Source organism: Lutra lutra, chromosome 14, assembly GCF_902655055.1.
Source record: "Lutra lutra chromosome 14, mLutLut1.2, whole genome shotgun sequence".
Lineage (NCBI taxonomy): Eukaryota > Metazoa > Chordata > Mammalia > Carnivora > Mustelidae > Lutra > Lutra lutra.
Genome location: NC_062291.1, coordinates 48,704,552 through 48,730,135, shown reverse-complemented (window position 1 = coordinate 48,730,135; position 25,584 = coordinate 48,704,552). Strand labels below are relative to the sequence as shown.

Below are 25,584 nucleotides of genomic sequence, written 5' to 3'. Positions count from 1 at the left end.
TCTCTGCTCAGCAGGGAGCCTGCTTCCCCTCTCTCTGCCTGCCTCTCTGCTGACTTGTGATCTCTCTTTGTCAAATAAATAAAAACAAAAGGAAAAAAAATAAGAAAGAATTTGGATAGCACTATAACTATTTAAAAAAGTGAATTTATAAGTTTTAAATTCCAGAAAAAGAAATTTCTGGGCCCAGAAGTTTTCACTGGAGAATTGTACCAAATATTTAAGGAAGAACTAAAACACATTAATACAATTTCTTTCAGATAACTTAAGAGGTTAAGAATACTTCCCAATTCATGTTATGAATCTAGTGTTATCTTTATACCAAAACAAGATGAAAACAGTACAAAGAAAAAGAAAAGCCACAACACCCAACCAGCTACAGGCCAATAATCCTCATGAATGTATGAATATAGATACAAAAATATTGAACAATATATAAGCAAAAAGAATTATATACAAAGTGGGGCTTATTACAGGAATGCCAGGCTAAAAATCAACCTGTATAATCCACCATATTAACAGGTTATAGAAAAATCATGATTATATCAAATGATGCAATAAAAATATTTCACAATACTCCTAAAATTCAATATCTATTCATGATAAAATCCCAGAAAAATAAAAATAGAGGGGAATTTCCTCAACTTCATAAAGAACATCTGCGAAAAGGACTATAGTTAACATCATTTTAAAGGTGAAAGATCACATACTTTTTCCCTAAGATTAGGAAAAAGAAAGGATATCCACTCGTACTACTGTTATCCAACATAGTACCAGAAGTTCTGCCCAGTGCGATAAGGCAATAAAAGGGAATTAAAAGGGATACAGATCAGAAGGGAAAAAAATCCCTACTTTCACATGACATGATAGTTTGTATAGAAATTCTAAGGAATATACCAAAAAAAACCCAAAAAACAAAAAACAACAAAAAAAACAAACAAACCAAAACCCCACCCCAAACATCCTAGAATGAATTAATGAGTTCAGCAAGTTTGCAAGATACAAGATCAACATATGAAAATCAATTGTATTTCTGTACACCAGGGACAAGGACATGAACACCAAAATTAAAAATATAATACCACTTACAATGATGCAAAACACTGAAACACAGTGTATGTAACAAAAATGTACAAGGCTTGTATGCTGAAACTACAGAAAACCAATAAAAGAAATCAAAGAGGAACCAAGTAAACGGAGAGATGTTGTGTTCAGGCATAGGAAATCTCAACATGGTGCAGATGTCAATTCTTCACAAACTGATACACGGGTTTAAGACTTCTGCCATCAAACTCCCAGCAAAACTTTTTGTAGGTATAGACAAGATTAGTCTAAAATTTATATGAAAGTTAGAATAGCTAAAATAATTTTGGAGAAGAATAAAGCTGAAGGAACCAATATATTCAATTTCAAGACTTAGAGCTACATAACCAAGAATATGTGGTATTGGCAGATAGAGGAGCACAGAGATCAATGGAGGAGAATAGAAAAACCTCAAAATGGACTCAAATAAAAATTCCTAACTGATTTTGACAAAGGCATGAAAGTAATTCAGTGTAGAAAGGATGGCCTTTTCAGCAAACATTGCTGGAGCAGTTGAATAAATAAATAAAATTAAAATTAAAATTAAATAAAAAAAAGAAAGCCTGACTATAAATCCTCACATCTTATAAACAATTTAGTTAAAACATAGATCATAAACTTAAACGTACCAATGTAATATCAACTTTTGGAAAAAATATAGGAGAAAATCTTTGGGATCTAGGGCAAGGCGAAGAATTCCTAGACTTGACATCAAATGCATGATTCATCAACGGAAAAACTGACAAATTGGACTTCATCAAAACTGAAAACATTTACTCAGTGCAACACCATGTTAAGAAGATGAAACTGTAAGTTATAGATTGGGAGGAAATTATAGAACCACATAGGCAAGAAAGGGCTAGTAAAGAATATATAAACAACTCTCAGAATTCACAGTAAAACAACAACAACAACAAACCCTAAAACCCAAACCCAAACAATCTAATTAGAAAATGAGCAAAAGACGGGAAATGACATTTCACCAAAGCGGATCTGAAGATATAAAATTAGCATATGAAAAGATACTCAACATCATTAGTCACTAGAAAAATGTAAGTTAAAACTACAATAAGAGTGGCGCCTGGGTGGCTCAGTGGGTTAAGCCGCTGCCTTCGGCTCAGGTCATGATCTCAGGGTCCTGGGATCGAGTCCCACATCGGGCTCTCTGCTCAGCAGGAAGCCTGCTTCCCTCTCTCTCTCTCTCTCTGCCTGCCTCTCCGTCTACTTGTGATCTCTCTCTCTAATAAAAAAAAAAAATCTTTAAAAAAAAAAATAAAACTACAATAAGATATCACTACACACTGATGAAAAAGGCAAAATTAAGAAATAGCGACAACACCAAAAGCTGGCAAGGTTGCAGAGAACCTGCATCTGATGGGAATATGAAGTGGTACAGCCAATCTGGAAAACATTTTAGCAGTTTCTTTAGAAACTAAACATGCAGATATCAATTCTACTCCTGGAATATTTCCTAAAATGAAAACTTATGCTCACACAAATATATATATATATATATATATATAATGTTTATAGTAGCTTTATTTGTAATAGCCAAAAAATAGGAACAAATAGGAACAACTTAGGTGTCCTTCAATGCATGAATGATATCACCCATACCAAGGAATAAAAAGGAATGAACTATTGACATATGGGACAATGTGGATTAATCTTCAGAGAATTATGTCAAGTGAAAAAAAAGAAAGCCAGGCTCAGAAGGTTATACACCATATGATTCCATTTATACAACATTCTTAAAGCAATAACATTACAGAAATGAAGACAGATTCCTGGTTGCCAGGGATTAAGGAGAGATGGGGTTGGAATAGACATGGGTGTGACTGTGAAAGGCAATAGGAGGTTTCCTTGGGAGGATGGGAATGATCTGTTTGTAGACTGCATCAATGTCAATATTGTGATGTTGTACTGGAGTTTTACAAGATGTTAGCACTAGGAGAAAAAGGATATGGGGGAGATTATTTCTTATAAGGGTGTGTGCATCTACAATTATCCCCAAATAAGTTTAACTTAATTAAAAAAAAAACCCACAAAACCTTCAAGAACTAAGCATTGCTCTTTCTTCTGGGTTTGAAACACCCTGCCCACAAAGGCAGATTTAAAGAGCTAGCATACTTACAGAATTAGGGGAGGGGTGGTGAGTGGAGAAGGGCAGGAGATAAAAATGAAACAAAGCAAAGCAAAACAAACAAAAAAAGCCCACCTCCCACTCACTTTGAACCCCAAATATTATAAAATGGAAAGTGAGGGCCAGAGAGAGGGCCACGGGGGAGAAATGAAACAAAAGAGTGTGCACACTCGGAGTGTGTGGCATATGGGAAGCCCAGGGGACGCAAAGGAGCAGCTCAGAGTTAATAAGGGTTAGGGTTCCAAGGCAAGGAGTCCAGGCCATTCAGTCTGAGGCCACGGGTCACTGTCACCGATGGAACAGATTCAACAGGTGCCCATGTGCAGTCTACCAGATTTTTCTAGAGAGGCCGGGAGCCTCAGACAAACCATCCCCACAGTGTTTCCCCAAATCTAATTAAGAGTTAATCCTTTAGTGAATAGCCTTGGTGTGCCAGGGACCAGACCACCTGCTTTGCAGCCCCTCTGCTCCCCCTTGGTCCTAGCCACTGGGCAAGGCGACTACCTCCATGTCCTAGCCTAGACGCCAGCTCCAGGGCCCAGCAAGGAGGGCCAGGGCAAGCCCAGGTCTCTTGCCGCAGGCCACCTGCCTCTCCCTGTCTGAAGGCCCTCAAACACTGGAGTCTTCATGCTTCCACTGTGGGAGGCAGACAATGGCCCCAGAAATGCCTTCCATCCTCCCCAACCCCCACCCCGGAGGAAAGAAAACAGCATTCAGCCTCAGGAGCCCGGGAGGTATTTCTGGGCCAATTAAATCAGAGAGGCTGTTATTGCTAATGTGTAATTGGTTTTAAAATCAGCAGACTTGCCTATCTCTGGATGACAATATTTAAATAGCAAAATGCCCATCCCGAGCGGTTCTTGTAAACCATGACCAGGGCCTTCTCCAGACGCAGCCGCCTTCTGTCAGCTCCCTCCTTGAAGGCAGTGGCTCAGCTCTAATTGGCTGCTGGGGATAAATATTTACGGTGCTGTGTAAACACAAGCATCTGCCCGAAGTCAGCTCCCAGGATCTCCACGCAGCACCCAAGAAAGCCAGCAGGCTCGGGGTGGGGAGTGGGGGGTGCCGGCTCTCTGAGCTGGCTATTCTTTTCCTACAAATTGACAAGCACTGTAGTCTTCCAGACTCAGGGCTGAATATCTAATTAAATTTGCAGACCAGGATAACAGTGTTGGTCCTCCTGGGTTCAGGAAGGCCACAGTTTCGAGGCTCTGCAGGGAGGGAGGTCCTGCGAAGTTACGGATTCCCTTCCTGAGCCTCAAATCCTGCCCTGCCTGCGAGCCCTGAGGATCTTGGGCTTGGGAGACAAAGATGCCCTCATTCCGTCACTGACCACCTCCAAGGGTGAAGACTAACCTGCTGGAGATGGAGCTGCCTATGTTTTGTGGGGCTGAATCCCCATCTCACGGGCTATACTGAAGACTCAGAGCAACAAGGGACAGAAAGGGCCCTGGGTAAGGCCAGCATCACAGGAGACCTCCATGCACAGTAGCTGCTAATTTAATATCTGCTTAAGTTGGTTTCAACCTGGGCTGACCATGAAAATGCTTTAAAAATACAGATTTCTGGGGCACCTGGTGGCTCTGCGGTTAAGTGTCTGCCTTTGGCTCAGGTCATGATCTCGGGGTCCTGGGATCGAGCCCCATATCAGGCTCCCTGCTTGGTAGGAAGCCTTATTCTCCCTCTCCCATCCCCCTCCTTGGGTTCCCTCTCTCACTGTGTCTCCCTCTGTCAAATAAATCAAATCTTTTAAAAAAATACAGATTTCTTGGCCTCATCCCTATCCCACCGGAAAATCCCTGGGTCCCCAGAATCTTTATTTTAGGGGTTCTCCATATGACCCTGATTTGTTAGCCAGCCCCAGTCACAGCCAGCTCAACCCACCTGGGCTTAGCCTCATGTTCTACTTGACACAGGAAACCCTCCTAAGCTATGACATGCACAGGGGATAAGATCCCCCAGTTCCCTCAGGACTCCTGTTGGAGATACTCCTTTGGTTTTATCCTGTCCACTCTTGTCCTGAAAATTCTGTTCCAGGTCTCCCCAACAAGACCACAGGCTTCTGGGGGGGCAGTGATGGTCCTGCCAGATCTCTTAGCCCTTGGACCTCCAAGATCCTATTCTGTGTTGGCTGTGGATGATTAGGCTGCAGATAGAGACAATGATACACTCACCTGTCCTGCACATTCTCAGAGAGCTCTGTGTGAGCAGTGCTGGGGCCACAGGGGGTGGGGGGAGCACTGGGTGAAGGGGGAGCCTGGGTTTTAGGGCAGACAGCTGGTCCACTGTCCTGTGAACTCCACCCTCCCAATGTCACGGCACAGGGTCAGGTTGGGGAGCCGGTAGGCCGACGAAGGGAGCTGTTTTGGTTGGGGAGCAGAGTGAAGGATCAGGGATGGTCTCTCTAGGGAGAAAGTGTGGATAAAATCAATTGCCCCACTGGTTCTCAGTGGACCCTATGAGAATTCAGATTTTGACTGAGCTCAGATGTCTCGGTCCAGACCTCCAACGGGTCAACAGGAGCTCAACTTGGTCAAGAAAGCTCCTGCCAGATGACACCTACCTGGGCCAGTCAAACCCCTAGCCCAGCCCCCACAACCACCCCTGGAACCAGGAGAGTGCCTTCCCAGAGGCTGAGGATTTGGGAGCATTGTTTGCAATGATGACCACCATCCCTGGGTCTTTGGCTGGCACTCCCATCCCCTGCTGCTCTAGTGTCCCCTGCGTGGACTCATCCTTCACCCCCCGCAGCCTTTCCCCCTTCTCGAACACTTCATGATGTCTGAGTAATGATGGCAGGTCCCCTTGCACTGCTAATCTCTTCTGAGAGTGTTCTGTTCACCTGCTTCACTGGGCAGGAGGGGGCACCCCCTGAGGGACACACTTGAGGGACACACTTCCTGTGACCTCTCCAGGAGACTATTTTCCTTCACACTCATGCACCCTGAGGTCCAGTGGGGTCGGTGGTATTCTTCTCCCTGTCCCTGCGCCTGCGCGGCTCCTCCCTGCTTTTCCTTTGAAGCCGCAGCATTTAGACTTCCACCTTCCCATCCCCCTCGTCGCTGCCCCCATGTTGCTGCATTCCCCTGATGTCCTCACAACTCCCCATCATGCAAGTCTGGGCACCCGGTTCACCTTCTTCCTCCCCATCACCACTCCAGCCCTCATTCCTGCAGTCTGTGTGGGGGACCCAGCCCACGCGCACCCTCCTCTCTCAGACCCTCGGTCTCCCCCTTTCAGATTCCAACACTATAACCAGTCCCTTGCCATACATTCACCTTCTCTCCCTCGGTTATGTTCTCCAACCAAGGCTGAACCTGGTGACCTTCTCTTTGCCTGAACCTGAGGCAACAAATTGTAAAACAAAGCTAATTAATTTCTCCTAAAACGTATGACCCCCAAGCCCTTAAATATGAGCTCAACAGAGTCCATAAATCTCATCAAGTTTTCCAAGAGGCTATTTCTTGTGTTCTCTTTTGTCTTCAGAATGCTACTGGTGCCTCTCTCGGTTCATGGCCATTGCTCTTAGCCTCTGATCTGAGACCAGAAGCCATCAGTCAGGAACCTCCTCACATTCCCACCACCACGACCGCATGCCCAGGTTTCAGTTTTCCCAGTTCCAACCAAAGGCCTCTTATTCTTTGGCTTGCATTTCCTTTTGCCTTTGCAAGAATCCCATGCCTCCATTCATCTCCTCTGTCTTCATTAATAATTTCTCCTATTGGAGTACTTCCATAGACTTGTCTGCATACAATCACGCACTTGCCTCTCTGACTCAAGACACTCCCTTTGACTCCCATCCTCTCCCAGCAACTGCCTCATTTTCCTGCTCTTTTAATACCAAAATACCTGAAAAGAGTCGTCCACGCTTAACTGATCCTACTCATTGACAGTCTCATCAACAATTTCTTCCTACTGTTGGATCACACCCATTAGCATCATCCTTCCTACTCCTATGTCTGGTCTCGGTGAAAGTCACTGATAACTTAGTGTTGCCAAGCTCTAAGTCTCCTCTCTGTCCAGCTCTTCCTTGAGCTCTGAGCAGCATTCCAAGTGGCTGGCTGCTTCCTCTTTCACTTTGGATCTTCATGACTCATCTCCTGGTTTGCTCCTGACTTCATAGGCTGCTCTTTCTCAATCCGCTTTGCATCTTTCCCTACCTGACCTCCAAGGACCCATTCCGCTGTTTCTAGATGATCTCACCCAGGTCCATGACTTTAAATATCACTTATGTGCTGATGGCTCTCAAAGTTATGTCTCTGTACTGACCTCTCTCTTGAGCTCCAGACACATAGATCTAATTTGACATCTCCACTTAGATGACTCAAGGCATCTCAAACCTGACATACTTAGAAAGGACTTCATTCTGTAGTCACTTCACCAACCTGGTTCCCGTCACAGGGAAATCACCATTTAGGATGCTCGAATCAAAAATCTAGGAATCTGGGGCACCTGGGTGGCTCAGTGGGTTAAGCCTCTGCCTTCAGCTCAGGTCATGATCTCAGGGTCCTGGGATCGAGTCCCACATCAGGCTCTCTGCTCAGCAGGGAGACTACTTCCTCCTCTCTCTCTCTCTCTCTCTCTGCTTGCCTCTCTGCCTACCTGTGATCTCTCTCTGTCAAATAAATAAAATCTTTAAAAAAAATCTAGGAATCTCTCTCATTTTTCTATTCCTCCTTGTCAACTTCTCTTTTGCAATGTATCCGGACCCCACTCATGTCTTTCATCTTTACTCTCCAGCCTCATCCAAGTTGCTGCCATCTTTCGCATCTATAGTGAAATCCTTTCCTAAATGGTTTCCTCTCTGTAGGCTGGGGCTGCTCTGGGGAGGAGGGCTCTGTGGAGGGTTGGTTTCCTGCTGTGCCGATGACACAGTCAGTGCCAACCACAATAATCAGATCTCTGAAGAGAAAGCGTGTGGGCCCCTCCTCTCTGTCACGCTGCCCTCAGAAACAGCACTTCCATTCAGAAAGCCAGATCAAGTGCCATTAACAAATTAATTCCGATTAGCACAGCCCAAGCACTTAAACCTCAAGGCAATCCCGGTCAGTCCTACAGGGAGGTAGCTTGGTCTGCTAATAAAGTGGAAACTGTATTGGAAGCAGAGGGGATTGTCTGATGCCTGTCTCTGTCCCTGGAGGGGAGAGGAGTGGGATTTGATTACACCATGGTCTCCTGAGGGAATTAACTCACTTTCCAACGAGAAGTTATTAATTCTCCAACTTGGCGGTTAGGTCTGTGAGGATGGGTTCGGCTTTCACACCCTCCTGTGGCCCGTGCAGCCCCCAGTTTAGGACTGAGCATTCCGCAGGTGCCCCAGGGTTGGATGAAAAATCATTAACTGGTAGGGAGGCAACAAGTCTGGGGCCCGCTATCATTCGTAACCCTCTGTTCTTTTATTTAACGGATATAACTGGGGCCCCACTGTGTTTGGCACAGCAGATTTAAAAGTTAATCCAAACAGATAAGGCTATCATTCCTCAGAGACTAGGGAAGGGAGGCAGGTAATCAGCATGCATAAACAAATGAGAAGCTGACTTCAGAGAGTGACAAGGGCAATTAGTATAAGACAGCAGGACAAGGTGACAGAGTGTGTTGAGTGGGGGATATCCTAGGGGGCCTGAGGCAGTGACACCTGAGCTGAGTCCCACCTCTTCCAACAAAGCCTTTCACAGGCCTCCCAAGTGGAAAGGCCCCCTCCTCTCGCTGAAGTCCTAGAGCACTTTTTTTGGGACCTGCTCTCTATTGCTTTACGTGGGTGGCTGCTGCATCACTGTGTACTTGAATCTGTGCCCCCCAGATGCCTTCCCTTCCCCTGTCCAGTGGGCTGCTCAGGGGCAGGGGCTTCCTCCTTTCTGCCTGTGCCTCCTAACTTTCCAAGCCTCACCCAGATCCTCAGCTGACAGACACTTGGGGGAGTCGGAATGGACTCCCTGGCCGAATGAGAGCCCGAGATGCACATGGAGTTCCACAGAAGCCTTCCCTCTTATCCTGGACTCTTTAATTAGGCAAGGAGGGAAAGTACTGCATCCAATACCTGGGAATAGGACTGGCTTTGGATTTGAAAATGAGTTTCCAGAAGGATGACTTAAAATTTTTAAGACTATTACTAGCTTTCTTTTTTTTTAAAATTTATTTTATTTTATTTATTTGACAGACAGAGATCACAAGTAGGCAGAGAGGCAGGCAGAGAGAGAGAGAGGAGGAAGCAGGCTCCCTGCTGAGCAGAGAGCCGATGTGGGGCTCGATGAGGGGCTCGATCCCAGGACCCTGGGATCATGACCTGAGCTGAAGGCAGAGGCTTTAACCCACTGAGCCACCCAGGTGCCCCTATTATCAGCTTTCTTATGGGAATGCTTAGAAACCTTCCTAAGAGCAGCAACCAGCCAGAAGGATAGGTCAGCCTGAAGATGAAAAGTTCCAGGACCGAGGCAGTGAACCACCCTCCCAGAGCTGGGCTCTATCCTCTATCTCCATGTGACAGCTCTGCCAGTGACTCAGACCCTTAAAATGGGTACCATCCCTGCCACCGGTAAATCACAACTGCTTAATTGTAGCCAGCCTTCCTCCAGCTCAAAACCTTCCCTCCCTCAATATTCCCAGACATCCCAGGATTTCAGCACTAATCATCCAGGAAGCTAGAACATTGCCGGATGAAATATGAGGGTACAAAAGGTGCTGTCAGCCCCCGGGTGCCTCAGCCCACGTGCTGTTGGGTCCTGAGTTGGAGGGAGGCCTGAGCTCTCCATGCTATGGCAAATGGAGATGAGGCATGGTGCCCGACCCTGGAGGAAGGAAAGCCAATGGGCATGAGGATGAAATGAGCGTGGAGACGCACTGGGCACTGCTGCTAACCTTTCACGAGGACTGTCCTGGCCTCAGCCCACTCGCTCCTCCCTTCTGACGTCAGCAGGCCGATTGGAGGCAAGCGTTCATCCTCGTTGGAAGCCATTTTGACTATCTTTCTCAACTGAGTGAACAGATCCCCCTCACTGAGACGGCGGAAATTAATGACAACATCCAAGACAAAGAACTGTGGGGGAAACAGGTCAAACACATCACTCATGGCAGCCAGCCCAAGGCAAGGGGCCTTCACTGAGCCTTCACACGTGAGCACAGGTGGGGGATACTCAGGCCCAGGGATCTCAAGGTACGTGATGACTCTGAACAGTCACAAGTTGGGGACCCAGCCAATGCTGTCAGCTGTGCTGGACTCCAAGCTTCCCCAAATCAAAGAAGGCAGATTAAACTTAGCTCAAATAAAACTTCCTTCTGTGGTTCTTACTTCGTGTGGGGAATCAGGTATAAATTTGCACCATTGCTGTTGGAGGGCAGTGTCTGTCCAAACTATAAACGTGTGTTCCTTATGATTCAGCAATTACTCCTCTATATGCATATTTTAGACTAAGGCTTGGAGAAACATATACTCTTGTACCTCGAAGATAAGTGAAGGAGTGTGCATATAAGCCATATTTGCAATAGCAACATGGTAGAGGGTGCCCAAGTGTTTTCCAGTAGGGGAATAGCTAAGTCAAAGGTAGCACCTTTGTCTAGTGCACGTCCACTCAGCAGTTAACGGGAATGAACTAGCTCTAGATACGGCTACAGGGACAGATCTCAAACACAACGGAAGCAGAGAAAAAAAGGCAAGTCATCAAATAATATGCAGAGGAAGATTAAAATGAAAAACAACATGCAAAAGTTCTATCCCTATATGTGTACATATATATGTGTACATGTGTGTGTTCTGAGGGAGGTGTGTGAGCTATCATTTAGTAGCTCTGAAGCTGAAGTCTTGGGCTTCATGAAAGATCTTATTCCAGCCTCAAGTTGTGATCCCTTTTCTGCCAGTTGATATGAGAACCTGGTCTCATGCCCTGAGCAGCATACGCATGGCCTAGTCCAGGGCAGGGGCCCTGAGGGCGTTTCTGGAATGGACGAATACTGCAGCATGTGGGGGCTGGGAAATACTAGTTTGATGTTTTAATGAAGATGGAGAAAAGTTCTTGTTTGTGGCCAAACTGCCAGGTGGGCTTCTGGTGGGAAGAGCCAACCTAGGATGGCAGACTTTCCCTGAGCTCCTATCAATGACTGCAAATGTCAGGGGAGCCCAGGAGCAAACGTGGTGGCATGAATAGCTGGGGGATCTCTGGGTAGGTGTTAAACTTGGGTTTTAGCAAAAAACAACAATAACAAATGAACAAACAAAGAAAACACACCAAAAACCAACAACACCAAACAAAAAACCCACCAAAACCCAAAAGCAAAGCAAAGCAAAGCAAAACAAACAAACAACAACAAAAAAACAAACAACCCAAGACCAAAAACTAAAACAAACCCACACCAAAAAACCTCACAAAAATCCCAAACCAAAAAACCCTAAAACAGCTTTTTGTCAGATGAAATAATTAGGGGGAGGCTCAGCATAGAATCTATAGATAGCCTGGTGGGCACTGGTAAGGGGCCAAGGGTCCCTATGCTCAGCCTGTCCCCTTTGTCCTCATGGGCCCTTGTGGGCTCCCAGAAGCCGTGAGCTACTAGGAGGTGGGGCATAAGCAGGGGACACTGGCGAGGTCTCTGAGGCCTTCTCAGCCTTGGACAGGCTGCTCAGCTCTTCGGTCATATGGGATGGCCCTTCTGCGAGTCACTATAGAATCAGGCAGGATGAATACATGTAAGCGGCGAGCTTACAGCCTAGACATGGAGGTCTGGACAGTCAGTCCGTAAAGCTGTCCATCTGTCTGCATGTGGTCTCCAGGAAGGCCACCGCCTGGGTGATTCATGAGGAGTGGCTGAGGCCCTGCTGGGTCTCATGAAGGCCCCACCGTCCATCCAGACCAGCCGACCTGGCTGGTCAGGGCCAAAACGGGAGCCCATGGAAGTCGTTCTCAATCGATGACTCTCCTCATTCTTAAAATCCAACTCAAGGGAGAGAAGTGGGACTGACTAGGAGTCAAGAGAACCTACTCTGTCCTAGCTCACTGTGTGCCTCTGAGAGGAGGCTGAGCACCCTTGGTGAAGTCGGACTGGTACTCCTGTGCCCTCCCCAGCTGGAGAGGCTGCACCAGAGAGGGCCACTTACCTGGTTGCAGCAGGCCACGATGACGTGCTCTGGCTCGGGCATGACACTGCTCTTCTGGGCCACCAGTGTGTCCTGGGTGTGGCCAGGGAGCCGGTAGGAGGAGAAGAGCCCATAGTATTGCTTCATACAGAGTGGCTGCCCTGACAGCTGGCCCTTGGCACAGTCGGTGGGGATGGAGTGGCTGGAGAGCAGGGAGGGAGGAAGGGATTGGAATTGGTGCTATTTGACTCGATTCGGCAAAGCAGGGCACAAAACCCAGAACTGCATTAGGATGGCCATCAAGGAGCTGGATTCCCCACTCTTTGAAGTAGTGGGGTGCCCTATTTCCATGGCCCATGGAGAGACCCTTGGGGTTTTCTGAAACCTCCGACTGTCTCCTTCACCCCTGCCTTGGGCACTACATGTACAGAACTTGTGTTTCAGTCCTCACGCCTTCGCTTGTGCTGATCTTGCTTAGCCTGCCTTCACCCCACCCCTGTGCTCAACGAATTTGTTTGGAAAACTCCTTCCACCCCTTCAAGAGCCTACTCTTCCATCACCTCTTCCAGAAGCCTTCTCTGAGTTCATGGTAGAAAGTCCTTTCTCTCCTGTGGTCTCAGCACATCTTGTGTCCCTCTTGATTCCCTCCCTTCGCCTCTCATCCACCACTTCCTCCCCCTCCTCCTCCCCTCCTCCCTTTATCTCTCTCCTTCCTTCCTCTATCCCTCTCTCCCCTCTCTTCCTTCTTTCTCTATCTCCCCTTCTTTCCTTCTCTTCCATCTTTCCTTCCTTCCTCCCTCCGTCCTCCACTTCCTTTCCATCCTCTTCTTCCTTCTCTGTCTCTTCACCCTCTCTCCTTCCCTCCTCCCTTTCAGGCAACAAATTGAGCACTCCTTTGTGCCAGGCACCTTTCTGGGATCTGGGGTTATAGTGGCAAACAAAACATGAGTGTCCTGTTCTAATGGGGCACAGGTCCTGGGTTGTGTAGGTAAAGCATAGACAACAAGCAATGAGCTGATAAATGGGAGGGTTTCAGGGTGACAAGGACCAGCCATGTGAGCTGAGCCCTGAGGGTAAGAGGCAGCCCTGAGATTAGCTGGGGAAGAGGGAGGGTGGGGTGTCCCATGACCCTGCTGCTTGAAGTACAGGCACCGCACTGAACTGTGGGAGTCAGTGGGAGCGCTCAGAAACTTTTATTATAGCAATTTGACTGTGGAATTTTTTGTCAAGTCTAAAATAAAAATAAAATACATGGTTGTGTATTTTGTACCTTTGTACCATTGTTCTGCAGATTCATTTTTGTAGTGTTTTACATTTTATAAAATTAAAAAATACATTGGTCCTTCACCACGGATCATTTGGGAACAAGTGTCCAAGCTGGGGAGGAAACCAGTGAGGTTGAAGCCAGGTGCATGGGCTCAGTGTGAGGAGACCATTCCCCCAGCTGGCAACTAACAAGGCTGAACCTACCATCACCTGGTTCCCGCTCCCAGGACTCCTTCTCTGCCTTCTCCTGGATTCCCTAAATTCCTGATACACATAACAATGTGGGGGTGTGTGTGTGGGGGGGTGCAACTTAAAGAGATGACGGAGGGACAGGGCTCACCCTAGGAAAAGGACCCATTAATGGTCGGGTCAGCTGGGGTAAAAGTTATTCTGATGCTGGAGGAGTTGGGATGGGGGGTGGAGGAGGGGTGGTAATGCAGCTGCTCTATGACAGGAGCTGGGAGCACAGAGCTGGAAAAGACAAGGTCTCTGCCCTCTGGGAGCTCCTTGGCTAGTGTGGCAGGGAGACATATGACTCAGCAGGCTGTGCTAAATCAGCACTGCCCTCCCCAGGCTGGCCCCATCCTACCTGTCCAGCAGGGTCTTGTAGTGGAGCACACCAGAGATGAGGTTGGCTGCAAACCTGCAGAGAGATCAGGCCTGAGGTTGTCCTCTTAGGGGCCCAGGCTCCTTCCCACTATCCAACCTTCCATTCCTTCCACTCCACAGCCCACCTCTCAAGCTCAAGGACCACCCCCCCCCTCAACAGCTGCCATCACACTGCCAGTCCTTCAAAAGCCTTGGATTAAAATGGTCCTGTGGGGATAATGGATAATTGGGAGGAGAGGATACTTGAAGGTGAATGAGGAGGAGGAGGGAGAGGAAGCTGGGAGGGGCCGCAGAGTAGGCAGGGGAAGGCTGGATGGTCAGGGGTAGGGTTCTCCCTAGGAAAGGACTGTGCTGGGCCTAGACTAGGCCAGGAACCCAGGTTTGGGGAAATCCAGTCTCCTGGGGGAAGTCAATAATTTGGTCCCCTTAGTGGTAATGAAAGTGGAAGGGGGTGCTGGAAGGCGGGGTGGGGGGGACATCATCAGAGATCATGCCACAGGACTGTGTCATCTCAACTGTCCATGGATGAGGACCCTGGCTTGATTGCATCAGGAAGAAAATGCCCCATTGGATGCAGTTTGAGAACTGTTTTCAGAAGCTGTTCATCCATCTATCTACACACTTTCTTCTGTCCCCCCACCCCCAGAGGTCTGGGCTACAGGCTGCCTGGCCAGCAGCCCAGCGGGGCTAGTCCTGGTGGGGAAGGAGGAGATGGGGGGTCTTCTGAGCATCGCTGATCCTTGCCTGTAGGCCCAGGTAGGCCCTGCCTCTTTTGTTTGTTGGTTGGTTTCTTTTTTCTCCTCTCTGAACTGTGGCCATGCTGGGCCACATTGGGTGTGGCTCAAAGTGACTCCTGTCCAGAGGCCCTTCCTCCCAGCCACATCCCTGTGCAAATGCTCGCCTACCCCGCCCCCCCAGCAACATCGGTGGGCCCAGAGGCCGTTCCAGTGGTTCAGTGAGCCCTGAAATTACAGCAGATGGTAGAGGCTCTTGTGGTGGCAGCTGGCAGGAAGGAACCATTTCCACCCCCTCGGAGCCTCTGTTTAGAGCTAGGGGCTAGTGGGGGCTCAGCGGAGCTCCTCTCAGACAGCCTGGGGCAGTGTGTCCCAGGGCCAAGTGCAAGCCTCAAGTCCTGGTGGGGTCAGAGGGTACACACCTCCTTCCAGGGCCTCAGCCAGGGCAAGAATGCCATCGAAACACCAGGGCTTGGGGAGACCACAGCCTCCACTACTGTCAACTGCATCCCAAATAAATATGTTCTGAGGAAGACCTTGTGTTTGTCCCTCACAGAGCAGCCTCATCTAACCTACTTCCCGGACCCATGGCCCGGACGGCCTCTGTCTTGGGTGCTTTGGGCCTCAGAGAGCTCAGCCAGGACACAAGCCTCCACCTTTCCTTCCTGGTCCTGAGGCCGGGCTCCAGGCAGACTCTCCAGCTGTGAGCCCAGGAGCACGGTGGCCTCACCTCAGCTGGTCGTTCGTGTCTGGGAAGTGCTGCTGGGCGAAGATCACGGCTGGGCTGGAGTTCACGGGCAAGGCCAGGCGGTTATTGAGATACATGTCATTCAGCCAGTACTCAGACACCTGTTGGGGAGAACAGGAGCGGCGCCACTATCCCCAGTGGCCATACCCCTCTGCACAGGGTCACCTTGCCTATGGAGAGCACCCGTCCCATCCTGGCAGCCCGACGGAATGATTGGGACACTTTGTTGGATCACATGCTTTATTCCTTCGTTCTACAAATACACCCTGAGCCCCAGTTACCTGCTGGGTCCTGTGTGCTCTCCAGTCCCCCATGACTGACCTCCATCTTTGCCCCATACCTTCCCTCTCTCCCATCCCAATTTCCAATTCTGGGTGTTTGGTACTTCATTTTTGTCCCCTGCCTATCCTCATGTGTGTCCTGTTTCTGATTTTTTCCCCTTCTTTGCTTCCCTGAACGTACTCCTACCTTCTGCTGCCACATTCCTGTCTGCCATCCTTGTCCCCCATCTGTCTCCATCTCTGTACCCTGTCTTTCCCTACTGCCCCATTTATATCCCCTGTGGCCCCACCTGTCCCCATCCCTTTCCCCATCTGTCCTCTATCCTTGTCCCTGTCTGTCCCCCCATCCCTGACTCCCATTGCTTGATCCCCATCCCTATCTCCCATCCCACATCCTGTCTGTCCCTCATTTTTGCCCTTGCTGTCCCCTTGTTTCTCCTCTCTTCCCTATCCCCCCATCTGTCCCATCTTTGTTACCTACCTGCCCCTCATCCAAACCCGCCTCCATGTCTGCTCCCTGCCCCCCACCCTGTGGTTTCCTTGTCTGCGTTGCCCTCTTTCTGCAGTCTGCCCCCTCTCAACAACTCTTACCCAATTGGCTGTCTTCTTCTGTCGTTCCAGGAGCTTCTGCTGAAGGGTCTCCCCAAGGCCACCCGGGGCCCCAAACCGCTGCACGATGGCTTGACTCCTCCTAAACTGTTCCTCAGGTACCAGATGCTGCATGCATCGCAGGTAAGTGGCGAGGGTCTGCTGCAGTGGGGGCACTGGAAGTTTGGGCAACTCCTAGAAGAGAGAGTTGACAGGCACTTGTTATGCCGGATCTTATGTGGGGTCCATAAGACTGTGCCTGTCCCCAGGTTGGTCCCTGGAGTGTGTCTCCATCTGTTCCTATCCTTGTTCCCCATCTTGGGTCTTGCCTATTTCCAGGACCCAGCTCAGCGGAATTCTGACCTTAGAAAGCTTCTGTTTGTTTTTTCTGATATCCCAGGCCTGCCCCCAGGAGGGGATAAAGTGTAGAGGAAAAGACCTTGATGTTGGCACCAGACACACCTGGGTTCATGCATTGAACCAGATGCTGACAAACTGTGTGATCATAAGCAAAGCCCCTCGCCTCTGTGCCTCAGTGTCCTCCCCTGTAAAATGGGGGTAATAGCTTCTACCTCTTATCAGATCAAACAGATCCTACATGAAAGTGCTTTTAAACCACAAAGAATGGGTGTAAGGTAAAAGAGATCCGTTATTCATATTGGCTGCTGGTCACCATTAATTTAGGAATTGTTCGCAGCTGGGGCTTCAGAAGCTAGTTCATCTCTGGACCCAAAGGGTATAACGCTGAAGGAGAGATTGGCTCTTTTTTCCATCCCCTCCTTTCCCTTCTTCCTCACTGAGCTAGTCACAGCCACAAACCACGACTTTTCATAGTACTGATTTGCGTTCACAAAGTTGGTGGTAGGGGGCCATCTTCTTTCCGGGGTTTTTCCCTTTGGGGTGGTGGGGGCAGGCTGTGAAGTAAAGGGACCCACTGAAAGCTTGCCTGTGCTTTGGTCCTGCGGCTGCCTGGGCTGGAGCCCTCCCCAGAGCTGCCCTGGGCAGACAGGGACCGAGTGTGGGAGCCTGTGCTGATGAATGAATGGGAGTCTTTGCCTGCCTGATCCTGTCTTGAGAGCTCACTGCCCTAGGGGGAGGGAGGAGGGTACCAGTGCCAACTGTAGGCTGCTCCTACCCCAGGGAATGCTCAGAGGAGGGTGCTCTGGACAGCATTCTAGGCTGCTCCGCCCACTTCAAGAGAGCCATGTCGGGGCCCCTCCCCCAGCTGCTCTGGTTCCCTCTTCCTTCTCTTGGGGTCTATGGTGGGCAAGTGGGCAGGCACCTGCAGGAAGCCCAGTCCAGCTGGTGGCCTTGCCAAGAGTATCAGGAGGCCTGACTGGAGCCCCTACTAGAATCAGACCACCCTTCCTCAGGGCTCTGACAGTGTGCTGGGACTCAGTCATGGGGAATCAGTCGTGGTGGGTAAAATGGGACAAGGCAGGAAATCTCGGCTCACATGTCTGAGCCCTATGGGGCTCCTCCCCAGACTATCCTGGGCTTCCTGACAGGGACATGTACTAATGAGGACATTAATTTGGACACTCGGGTCTCAAGTCAGTACACATTTCATGGGCAGTGCATGTGAGCCAGGCCCTGGACTGGACTTAGGAACAATGGAGAAAGAAGGGCTTCTCTCAAGGAAGCCCCAGTCTAGAGCGAGGAACATGCCATGGCATGTTCAGCAACAGAGCTGTCTGTCAGCTGGAACAGTCAGGACAATGTGGTGAGCAATTTCATGCGGAGAAGCCAAAAAGTTCTGATTAGGGTTCCAAATGAAGCCCCAGGAAAAGACGTGGCATGAAGACAAATGTAGCCAAGGGGCCAACACCTCAATGACCTGCAGATTAGACGGGGGGCTCCACCACTTAGGAAGGTGGGGAGGGAGGATGCCTGCCTAAGGAGGGGTGGCACTGCCTTCAGCCAGTGGGGAAGATTGTGCCTAAGCCTCCAGGACTGAAAGAGGGACAGCAGCCAGGGCTGGGATATGACAAGGATTAGAGAGTTCAGTCTTAGCCTAAGGCAACTCCACTGGGCTCAAAGCCTTTGCAAGTGAAACTTGGGGAGAGGGAAAAGCCTTGGGAATAGAGTACCTGACCCGGGTCAAGGGCTCTTCCTGGCCTTGGGAGTTAGGAAGCATGGCTGTCAGCAATTCTTCAGCACCCCGTGAAGCCACTCCCCACCCCTCCAGGCTCTCCCAGGCTCAGGGCAGGACTGCAGCCTGGGCTTCATGCCCAGCAGAGGGCAGGGCTGGTCGCCAGGCAAGTGCTCAGGGCCAGTCCCATACAGGACTATTCTGGAAGCAAGGATAGGTGAGGGGGGAAGAGTAGGGATAAGGGACAGGACTCCAAAAGTAACTCACAGGCTCCTCCTCAGTGCTGGGAGTTTTTGCCGCCATCTTTTGGGGAACTTTTTCCAGTATGGGCATCGTGGTGACTCCTGGCAAGGGAAGCAGAGGTGCAGACCTGGGGACCAAGAAGCAGGGAGGCATCAAAGAACTTCCACAAAGAACAGCCACAAAGAACTGTCACGGACCCTTCACCTCCCAGAGCCCGATATTCCACCCCTCCCTGGGAGGAGACCAGAGCTGGACGTGGGGCCCAATTACACCAGGCCTCCTTATAGACCTGGTCCCAACCTCCCAACTTCCAGACCAGCACCCCTTACCACAGTGTCCTTTCTGAATCCCCAGATGGGATAGAGAGAGGTCTACAGCAAGCCTTTAGCCGACATCTGTTCCATAAGACTGTCCCCCAGGCTCAACTGACCACCCCAGGCCAGAGTGGGAAAGAGCAAGTTTGGGCAGGCTGACTCCAAATGATAAGGGGTCATTGGCAGTGTACTCGCTTTGTTCCTGCCTGAGATCCAACAGATAAATGTTTTGCTGATTAAAATCTCTCCTAGTAGACTGTGAGCTTCTCCCGTTGTGTTCAGTGCTTCATCTCTGGGACCCAGCTGGGTGATGAGCATGGAGTAGGATCAGGGCTGGGTAGCTGAATAAAAGGAATGCACGCATGCGTGAATGCACGCGTAAATGAATACAGGTCCTCCAAGGCTGTGGGCTCCAGGACGCACTCTGGGCTGAAGGGGAGCCTGGCCTGTGGCCAAGGCAGGGATTGTGGTGGAGGGTCCTGGGGCCTTCTGGTTGGACTGTGACTTAGGCAATCAGTTTCTGGTTTGTAGGCTCCTAGTGTAGGTGGCATGGGAATGCTCAGGGAGACGGTACAGGGCAGCTGGGCAGCCCTGCCCCTAGGGGCCACCTGACTCAGCCTGATGAAAAATGGATAATTTTTTATTTACAGTAGAAGTGACCCAGGACAACAGGGGCAAAGGCCCATTTTTAAGACCATCCTCTACCCTCAGCGACCCCCCTAAGCAGAGTCTCAGAGCCACACACCCATGCTTTTTCACTTACCCATCCTCTATTCTCTCCTAAGAGCCTAAAACTCATGTTTAGCTCATGTGATCCTCCACCCCAAGCAAGCACAGCGCAGGTGGGGGCTAGGCTCCAGGCACAGATGACCCAAGGACAGAGCATTCAGAAAGATGGATGAAAAAGGCTCAGGAATGGGGGAGCCTGGGGCTGTCTGGCAGCACTAGGCAGAGAATACAGAACCCACACTAACTCTGTGCCAGGATGCTCTGGTCTAGGTGGCCCCCAGAGCTGTTGAATAGCATGGTAGCTGCCCTGACACCCTGCAAAATGGAAGCAGCGGGCATCCAAGTTAGGGTCCTGCAGGGCTGCAGAGTTCTGAAAGGACGGTGAAGGCAAGGTCCAGTTGGTAAAGGCCCTTTTGCAGCTGGAAACCCTGTATCTTTGAGAGGTGTGGGATTGGAAAGGTATGGCTTCCTGAGGACCAAATGGGAGGGCCTGGTGTCCTCGGGGCTGCTTTTCCTCCCTGGCCCATGGGCCAGCAATTAAGAGGCGTATGTCTATCCGAACGCATATCTTTCTATCTTTACTTGGTGCCCTCCAATGCATGCTGCCACCAGCCTAGCTTCCGAAGGCTGCTAGGAGAGGGTCTCCGCTCTGCCCCGGGCGCCCAATCCCAGCTCCGCCCCCGCAACACAGGCGGTCCCTGCTCTCTAGGGACTCCCTGGGACCCAGCTCACACATGCCACCTGCGGCTGCTCCTCACCTCCCGCCTCCGCGAGGGTCGGGGGCGCACCCGCAATTCAAAGGGGTCCGCGTGAGCCCTGGTAACGCCATGGCTGGGCACTGAAAGTGCAGACCTTGGCATTTAGCACACGGGGATCCAGGAGAATAGAGAAGCGAGGATACGCACGTGGAGACGCGGAGCCTGATGATCAAGCCTCTCCCAGCCCTTTCCCCTTAACTTCTCACGGTCCTGCTCCCTCCCGGTCCGCCTGCCTCCACTCCCGGTGCGCAAGCGCCAGAGCGGTGGAATCCAACAGTCTCCCGGCGGTTCCCCGACGGCCGCTTCGGTTCAGGACTCGGGAAAATCCCGGGGATCCTGGCGCATCTGGATCCGCACACCCTCCCTAGACGGAGCCTTCCTCCACCGCCCTCGGCTCCCTGCGCTCTGTTCCCCGCGCCGTCCTCCTCCAGCCCAGCCCCTCTCACCTGCCCTCCTCGGCTCTGCCGCTTTGGCCGCAGCTCCCCCGCACCAGGCAAGACTGGGGGCGGGAGTGTGAGCCGGAAGGGATCCAGGGGCGCGTCAGCAGTACGGCGGTGGGGGCCTCTGTCCGCGGTAGAGACTCCGACGTCGCCGAGTCCCCGCGGCCTCCCTACTGGCTGCCGGCGGACCGGCCGTGCCTGTGATCTCCCTCCCCCTGTTCCTCCTCCCTCCCCTCTCTCCTTTTCCCTCCCTCCCTCAGCCCCACCCCGTCTCTCTCGCTCTCAATCTTCGCCCCCACCCCCGCCGCAGCCTGCAGCGATCCCACCTCCCGGACCCCTGCCCCGGCTCGGATGGCTTCCCAGATGAGTTTGTGTCAGGGCGGCGGAATCCAGGCCCGAGATTGCCCCACCCATGCCCACTGGTCCCCTGACCAGCCTTCCCCAGTCCAGGCGCTCCCCCAACTCCATTACGCTAGCCCCGGCTGCGTCCGCATAACCCTGGAGAGGGTTGGGTCCGAGGAAATCTGGGCCCTCCCCGCCGTCTAGGCCAGGCTCAACTCAAACTACAACTCCTTTCAAAATGATAATGAAAATAATAATAATAATAATAATAATAACCCTGTTTATTGATCACTGCAGGTTCTCCCTCCTTTTCTATTTCCATTCCATCCTTGCCAGCACTATGGGGCGGAGGGGTGGGGGGGGGGAGGGAGTGGAGATAACAGACCTGGGGATGCTTAAAGACCACGCAGCCAGAGGCAGACACTCCTCCCAGACAAAGCACTCCTCCCCCCATCCCCACCCCAGATATAGATCCTTACACACCAACACACAAAGACAGATCCACAAAAACAGACCCTGCCCAGACAAACCCCCACACACAGCCCAACACGCAGAGTGGGGACAGACGTGCACGCTCCAGCAGTGAAGACGCTTACAGGCATTGTTTAATACACAGGCATACCCCAACTCCGCTGCCCCTCTATACCAGAACTGGAGGGCTCTTCGGCCTTCATCAGGCCGCAGGCTCCAGGACTGGGAGTGGCCTGCAAACCCCGGGCCGGCAGGTCCGGAGACTCAGATGGGGAGACTTCCGACAGCCTTGGCCAGATGCTTCCCGTAAGGCCGGGGTAAGGGTCGGGTAAAGAGGGTGGGGGGTTGGCACCAGCTCCTACATTGGCACCCTCTTCAGTCATGACTCAGACCCGCACAGGCAGGACACAGCAGACACACCAACTGTTCCCCCGCTCCTCGAAGGGTAGAGCCTAGCTATCTATCGAACACACTTGACTGAGACCTCTGTCCGGAACAGCTCGGCCACTACTCCTCACCGGAGCCGCAGCGGGCGGGGATGCCGGGCTCGAAGGGAGCCCACGCCCGGCGCTTCAGAGCTCCAAGGCTGACACAGGGAGTGTCCTCAAGGGGCGGGGCCTAGCGTACCCGGAGGGAGCGGGTCCTCAGGCTCCCCCGGGCGGCGCCCTGGGGCGCTGCTTTGGGGCTGGAAGGAAGGGGCTGTCGCGGGCTGAAGGGAGTCGTGTGCTACAGGGTGTATGGGAGCCTTTGGGGGATTTGCTTTTTTTCGTATCTCCTCTGCCACAGGCTTCCCGAGAGCTGTCAGGCTAGACCTAGATTAGGGCTAGACCCCGCTCACCCTCCCCTCTGCCCTGGCCCTGTGCCCGGCCGCCCACCCTCATCAGTAAAGAGACTCGGTCTCGAACAGATATAGTTTATTGATTCGGGCCGGAAGCACCGCGGTGCAGGGGGCCAACTTGGCACTGAGAGAAACGGAAGGAAAGAGACAGACGCACGGTTCTACATAGGGGAGCCCCGAGGTGGCGCCTCTCGCACCTCTTTATCTCTGCAGGACCGTATGGCATCGCGTGCCTCCGTGCTCTACGCCCAACTGGACGAGAGGGAGGGAGGCACAGAAAGGGGTCATAGAGAGGGGATCCCGACAGGGAAGTCAAGATGCGCGAGGCTGTGGAATACTCGTTGGAAGGGGCAGGCCCTGAGCCTGAGCTGGCCAGTGCTCTAACAAACTAGCCACCTTGACCCAGGGAGTGGGGGGAGTGGGGGGAGTGGGTGGGTGGCCTGGAGGAGTAGCGGGACTGCTAGCTGCGGGTGTAGTAATTGTTGTAGACGTCCTCGCACTCGTCAAAGGGGCCCGAGGGGCTTCGAGGTGCGCCGTCGGGGTCAGACACCGGGCGCTCACGTAGGCGCACAGCATCATACAGACCCTGGGGTGGCTCATCCAGGAGCACATCGCGTTCGGAGCGGGAGCGCCTCAGGAGGCCCACGTTGCGCAGCAGCAGTAGGACGGGCGCGTAGAGCAGATTGGCCAGGCCCATGCCAAGACTAAGTTGCGCAAAACCGAGCGAGTGCACTATGTGGCCCGCCACTATGGGCCCGAGCGCATAGGCCACGGAATAGGAGATGTCGGCGATAGCATAGACGCTGCCGTAGACAGAGACGTGGCGCACGTCCACGAGAAAGGCGAGCGTGGGCAGCAGTGCCGTGTCAACTAGCGCAATGCCAAAGCAGAGGCCGCAGAGCGAGACCACTAGTGGTGCGAAGGAGCGGCAGGCAGGCACCACGCAGGAGCTGGCTCCGATCACTGCCAGCCCGAGGGCTCCGTACAGCCACTGGAGGTGTGGGTAGCGCGCCGCCAGGCGCACGGTGAGGTAGACGCCTAGCACATGCGGCACAAAGGCAGGCAGCCAGGCCATGCCCGTCTCCCATTCAGACGCCGCCATCGTGTGCTCCATCCACGTGGCGATGGTAGGCTCGAGGAAGGCGAGGGGGATATTACAGGTGGTCAGCGCCCCGGCCACCACGGCGATGTAAGGGTCCAGCATGAGGCGGTGGATGGGTGTGCCCACCGGCAGGTTGGCCCGCGCCCGCGTCGCAGCTGAGAAGGGCTTGGCCACCACCAGCAGCAACAGCGCGTCGAACAGCGAAACAGCGGCGAGCACCAGAAAGGGCACGTGCTTGCCCGCGAACTCGTAGAGGAAGCCCCCGAAGGGTGGCGCCACCAGACTTCCAAAGCTGATAAAGGCCAGCGCCACGCCCAACGCGCGGCTGCGCTCCGGCTCCTCCGGATACTTGTCGGCGATCATGGCAATGCCAGACGTGTCCGCAAAGGCCGAGCCCAGGCCCTGCAGGCTGCGCGCAGCGAAGAGCGTAGCGTAGTCTTCCGCGAACGCGAACAGCAAGGTGGAGGCGAACAAGACGCCCAGGCCGATAAGCAGCGGCACGTCGTAGCTCATGCGGTCAATAAAGGGCCCGCTCAGGGGGTTCACCAGCAGCTGCAGGATGGCTTTAGAGGCAAACAGCACCCCGATCTTCACGTCCTCACTCTCTGTCTCTGCCTTCGGGGACTCTGAAGTGTTGCCCATGTTGGCACCGCCATTGGCTGGAGTGGACGGCTGCAGGGTGGATGCTTCGGTGCTCGGGGTGTTCCTGCCGGCCTTCTGCATGTGGGCAATGTAGTCGGGCACGATGGGCACGATGACCATGTACAGCATGTTGTCCAGGAACAGCGCTATGCACACGATGACCAGCACCAGGCGCCGCTGCCGCCGGGGATCCTGCAGCACGGCGCCCATCGCCTCCGACAGCTTGATGGCTGCCGCCCTGGCCGGGCCCACCGGCGCCGCGGGTTCCATCGCCTCTACTCCGCCGCTCTTCCGAGGACGCCTCCGCCGGGGCCGGGCGCTGGCGCCCTGCAGTGCAGAGACCGGGGCACCGAACTTCGCCGGCGCGGTCCGCGCGGCGCAGCGCAGCGCCCCCTGTGCCTCAGGTGGCTGTAGGGCTCATGGCCCTGTGTCCCGGGAAAGGCAAAGACCCTGCCCCTCGAGACGCCGCGGCTGTTCGGAGCCGAGCTGGGACCCGCCGCTGCTGGGCTCAAGGGCGGTCAGGGAAGGCGGGCGCGCCGAGGGGCCAGGGCTAGAGACTGAGCACTCTGCACCTCCGGCTCCCCGGGCGCCGTCCCCGAAGCGTTGAAAAGCCGCCCGCGCGGGCCGAGGGGCATGCTGCTGCCGCCCGCCCGCCAGCTCGCTGGCCCAGCAGCCGTTCTCCCCTCCCCTCGCGTCGGCTCTTGCCTCCTCCTCCGCCGCCTCCTCTTTTTTCCCTTTCCACTCGGGGCTGTGACGCGGCGAGTCTCGGCCCCCGAGTGGTGCCCGGGCCACTTGCGTCGCTCATGCTAATGCGACGTCGGCGGGGCGGGGGCTGGGGGGCGGGGCGCGGCCGGGCAGGGGTCCCCTTCCCAGATGCGCCAGGACTGGAAACCCTAGAAAAGGGTCTTGGTGAGAAGAGAGTCCTGGACAAGCCTCTGAGGATGGATGCGCTGCGGGAGGAGAGGGCTGTCTGTTCCCCCCGCCCCCGCCCTGTTCTAGGACCCGCGGGCTTTGCGCCCGCTCTTTCTCCCTCCCCAGAGGGTCGCGCAGCGGCCGCTCCCCACCGGCCCCGCTGGAGAGGAGGGCGCCGAGGGCTCCAGATC

At 52.6% G+C, this 25,584-nt stretch overlaps 2 protein-coding genes across 2 annotated transcripts in view; both read right to left on the bottom strand.

The window, feature by feature from the left end:
* CHAT (choline O-acetyltransferase) overlaps positions 1-21,245 on the bottom strand; it is a 51,271-nt gene extending 30,026 nt beyond the window's left edge. The window contains exons 1-7 of the mRNA XM_047703604.1: positions 21,093-21,245; positions 18,870-18,972; positions 16,514-16,705; positions 15,624-15,742; positions 14,140-14,193; positions 12,306-12,486; positions 10,079-10,256 (exon numbers count right to left, since the gene is read on the bottom strand). Of these exons, the coding sequence (XP_047559560.1) occupies positions 10,079-10,256; positions 12,306-12,486; positions 14,140-14,193; positions 15,624-15,742; positions 16,514-16,705; positions 18,870-18,935 (790 nt within the window). The 5' untranslated portion in view covers positions 18,936-18,972; positions 21,093-21,245. The remainder of the gene's footprint in view (positions 1-10,078; positions 10,257-12,305; positions 12,487-14,139; positions 14,194-15,623; positions 15,743-16,513; positions 16,706-18,869; positions 18,973-21,092) is intronic.
* Positions 21,246-22,821: 1,576 nt separating this feature from the next.
* Positions 22,822-25,172, bottom strand: SLC18A3 (solute carrier family 18 member A3). The gene has a single exon (XM_047702592.1). It carries the CDS (start codon positions 24,749-24,751, stop codon positions 23,198-23,200), a length of 1,554 nt encoding a protein of 517 aa, XP_047558548.1. The 5' UTR covers positions 24,752-25,172; the 3' UTR covers positions 22,822-23,197.
* Between the last annotated feature and the right edge of the window lie 412 nt (positions 25,173-25,584).

Coding starts and splice junctions, on each gene's coding strand:
- SLC18A3 (XM_047702592.1), bottom strand. CDS start 24,751: ATGGAACCCGCGGCGCCGGTGGGCCCGGCCAGGGCGGCAGCCATCAAG.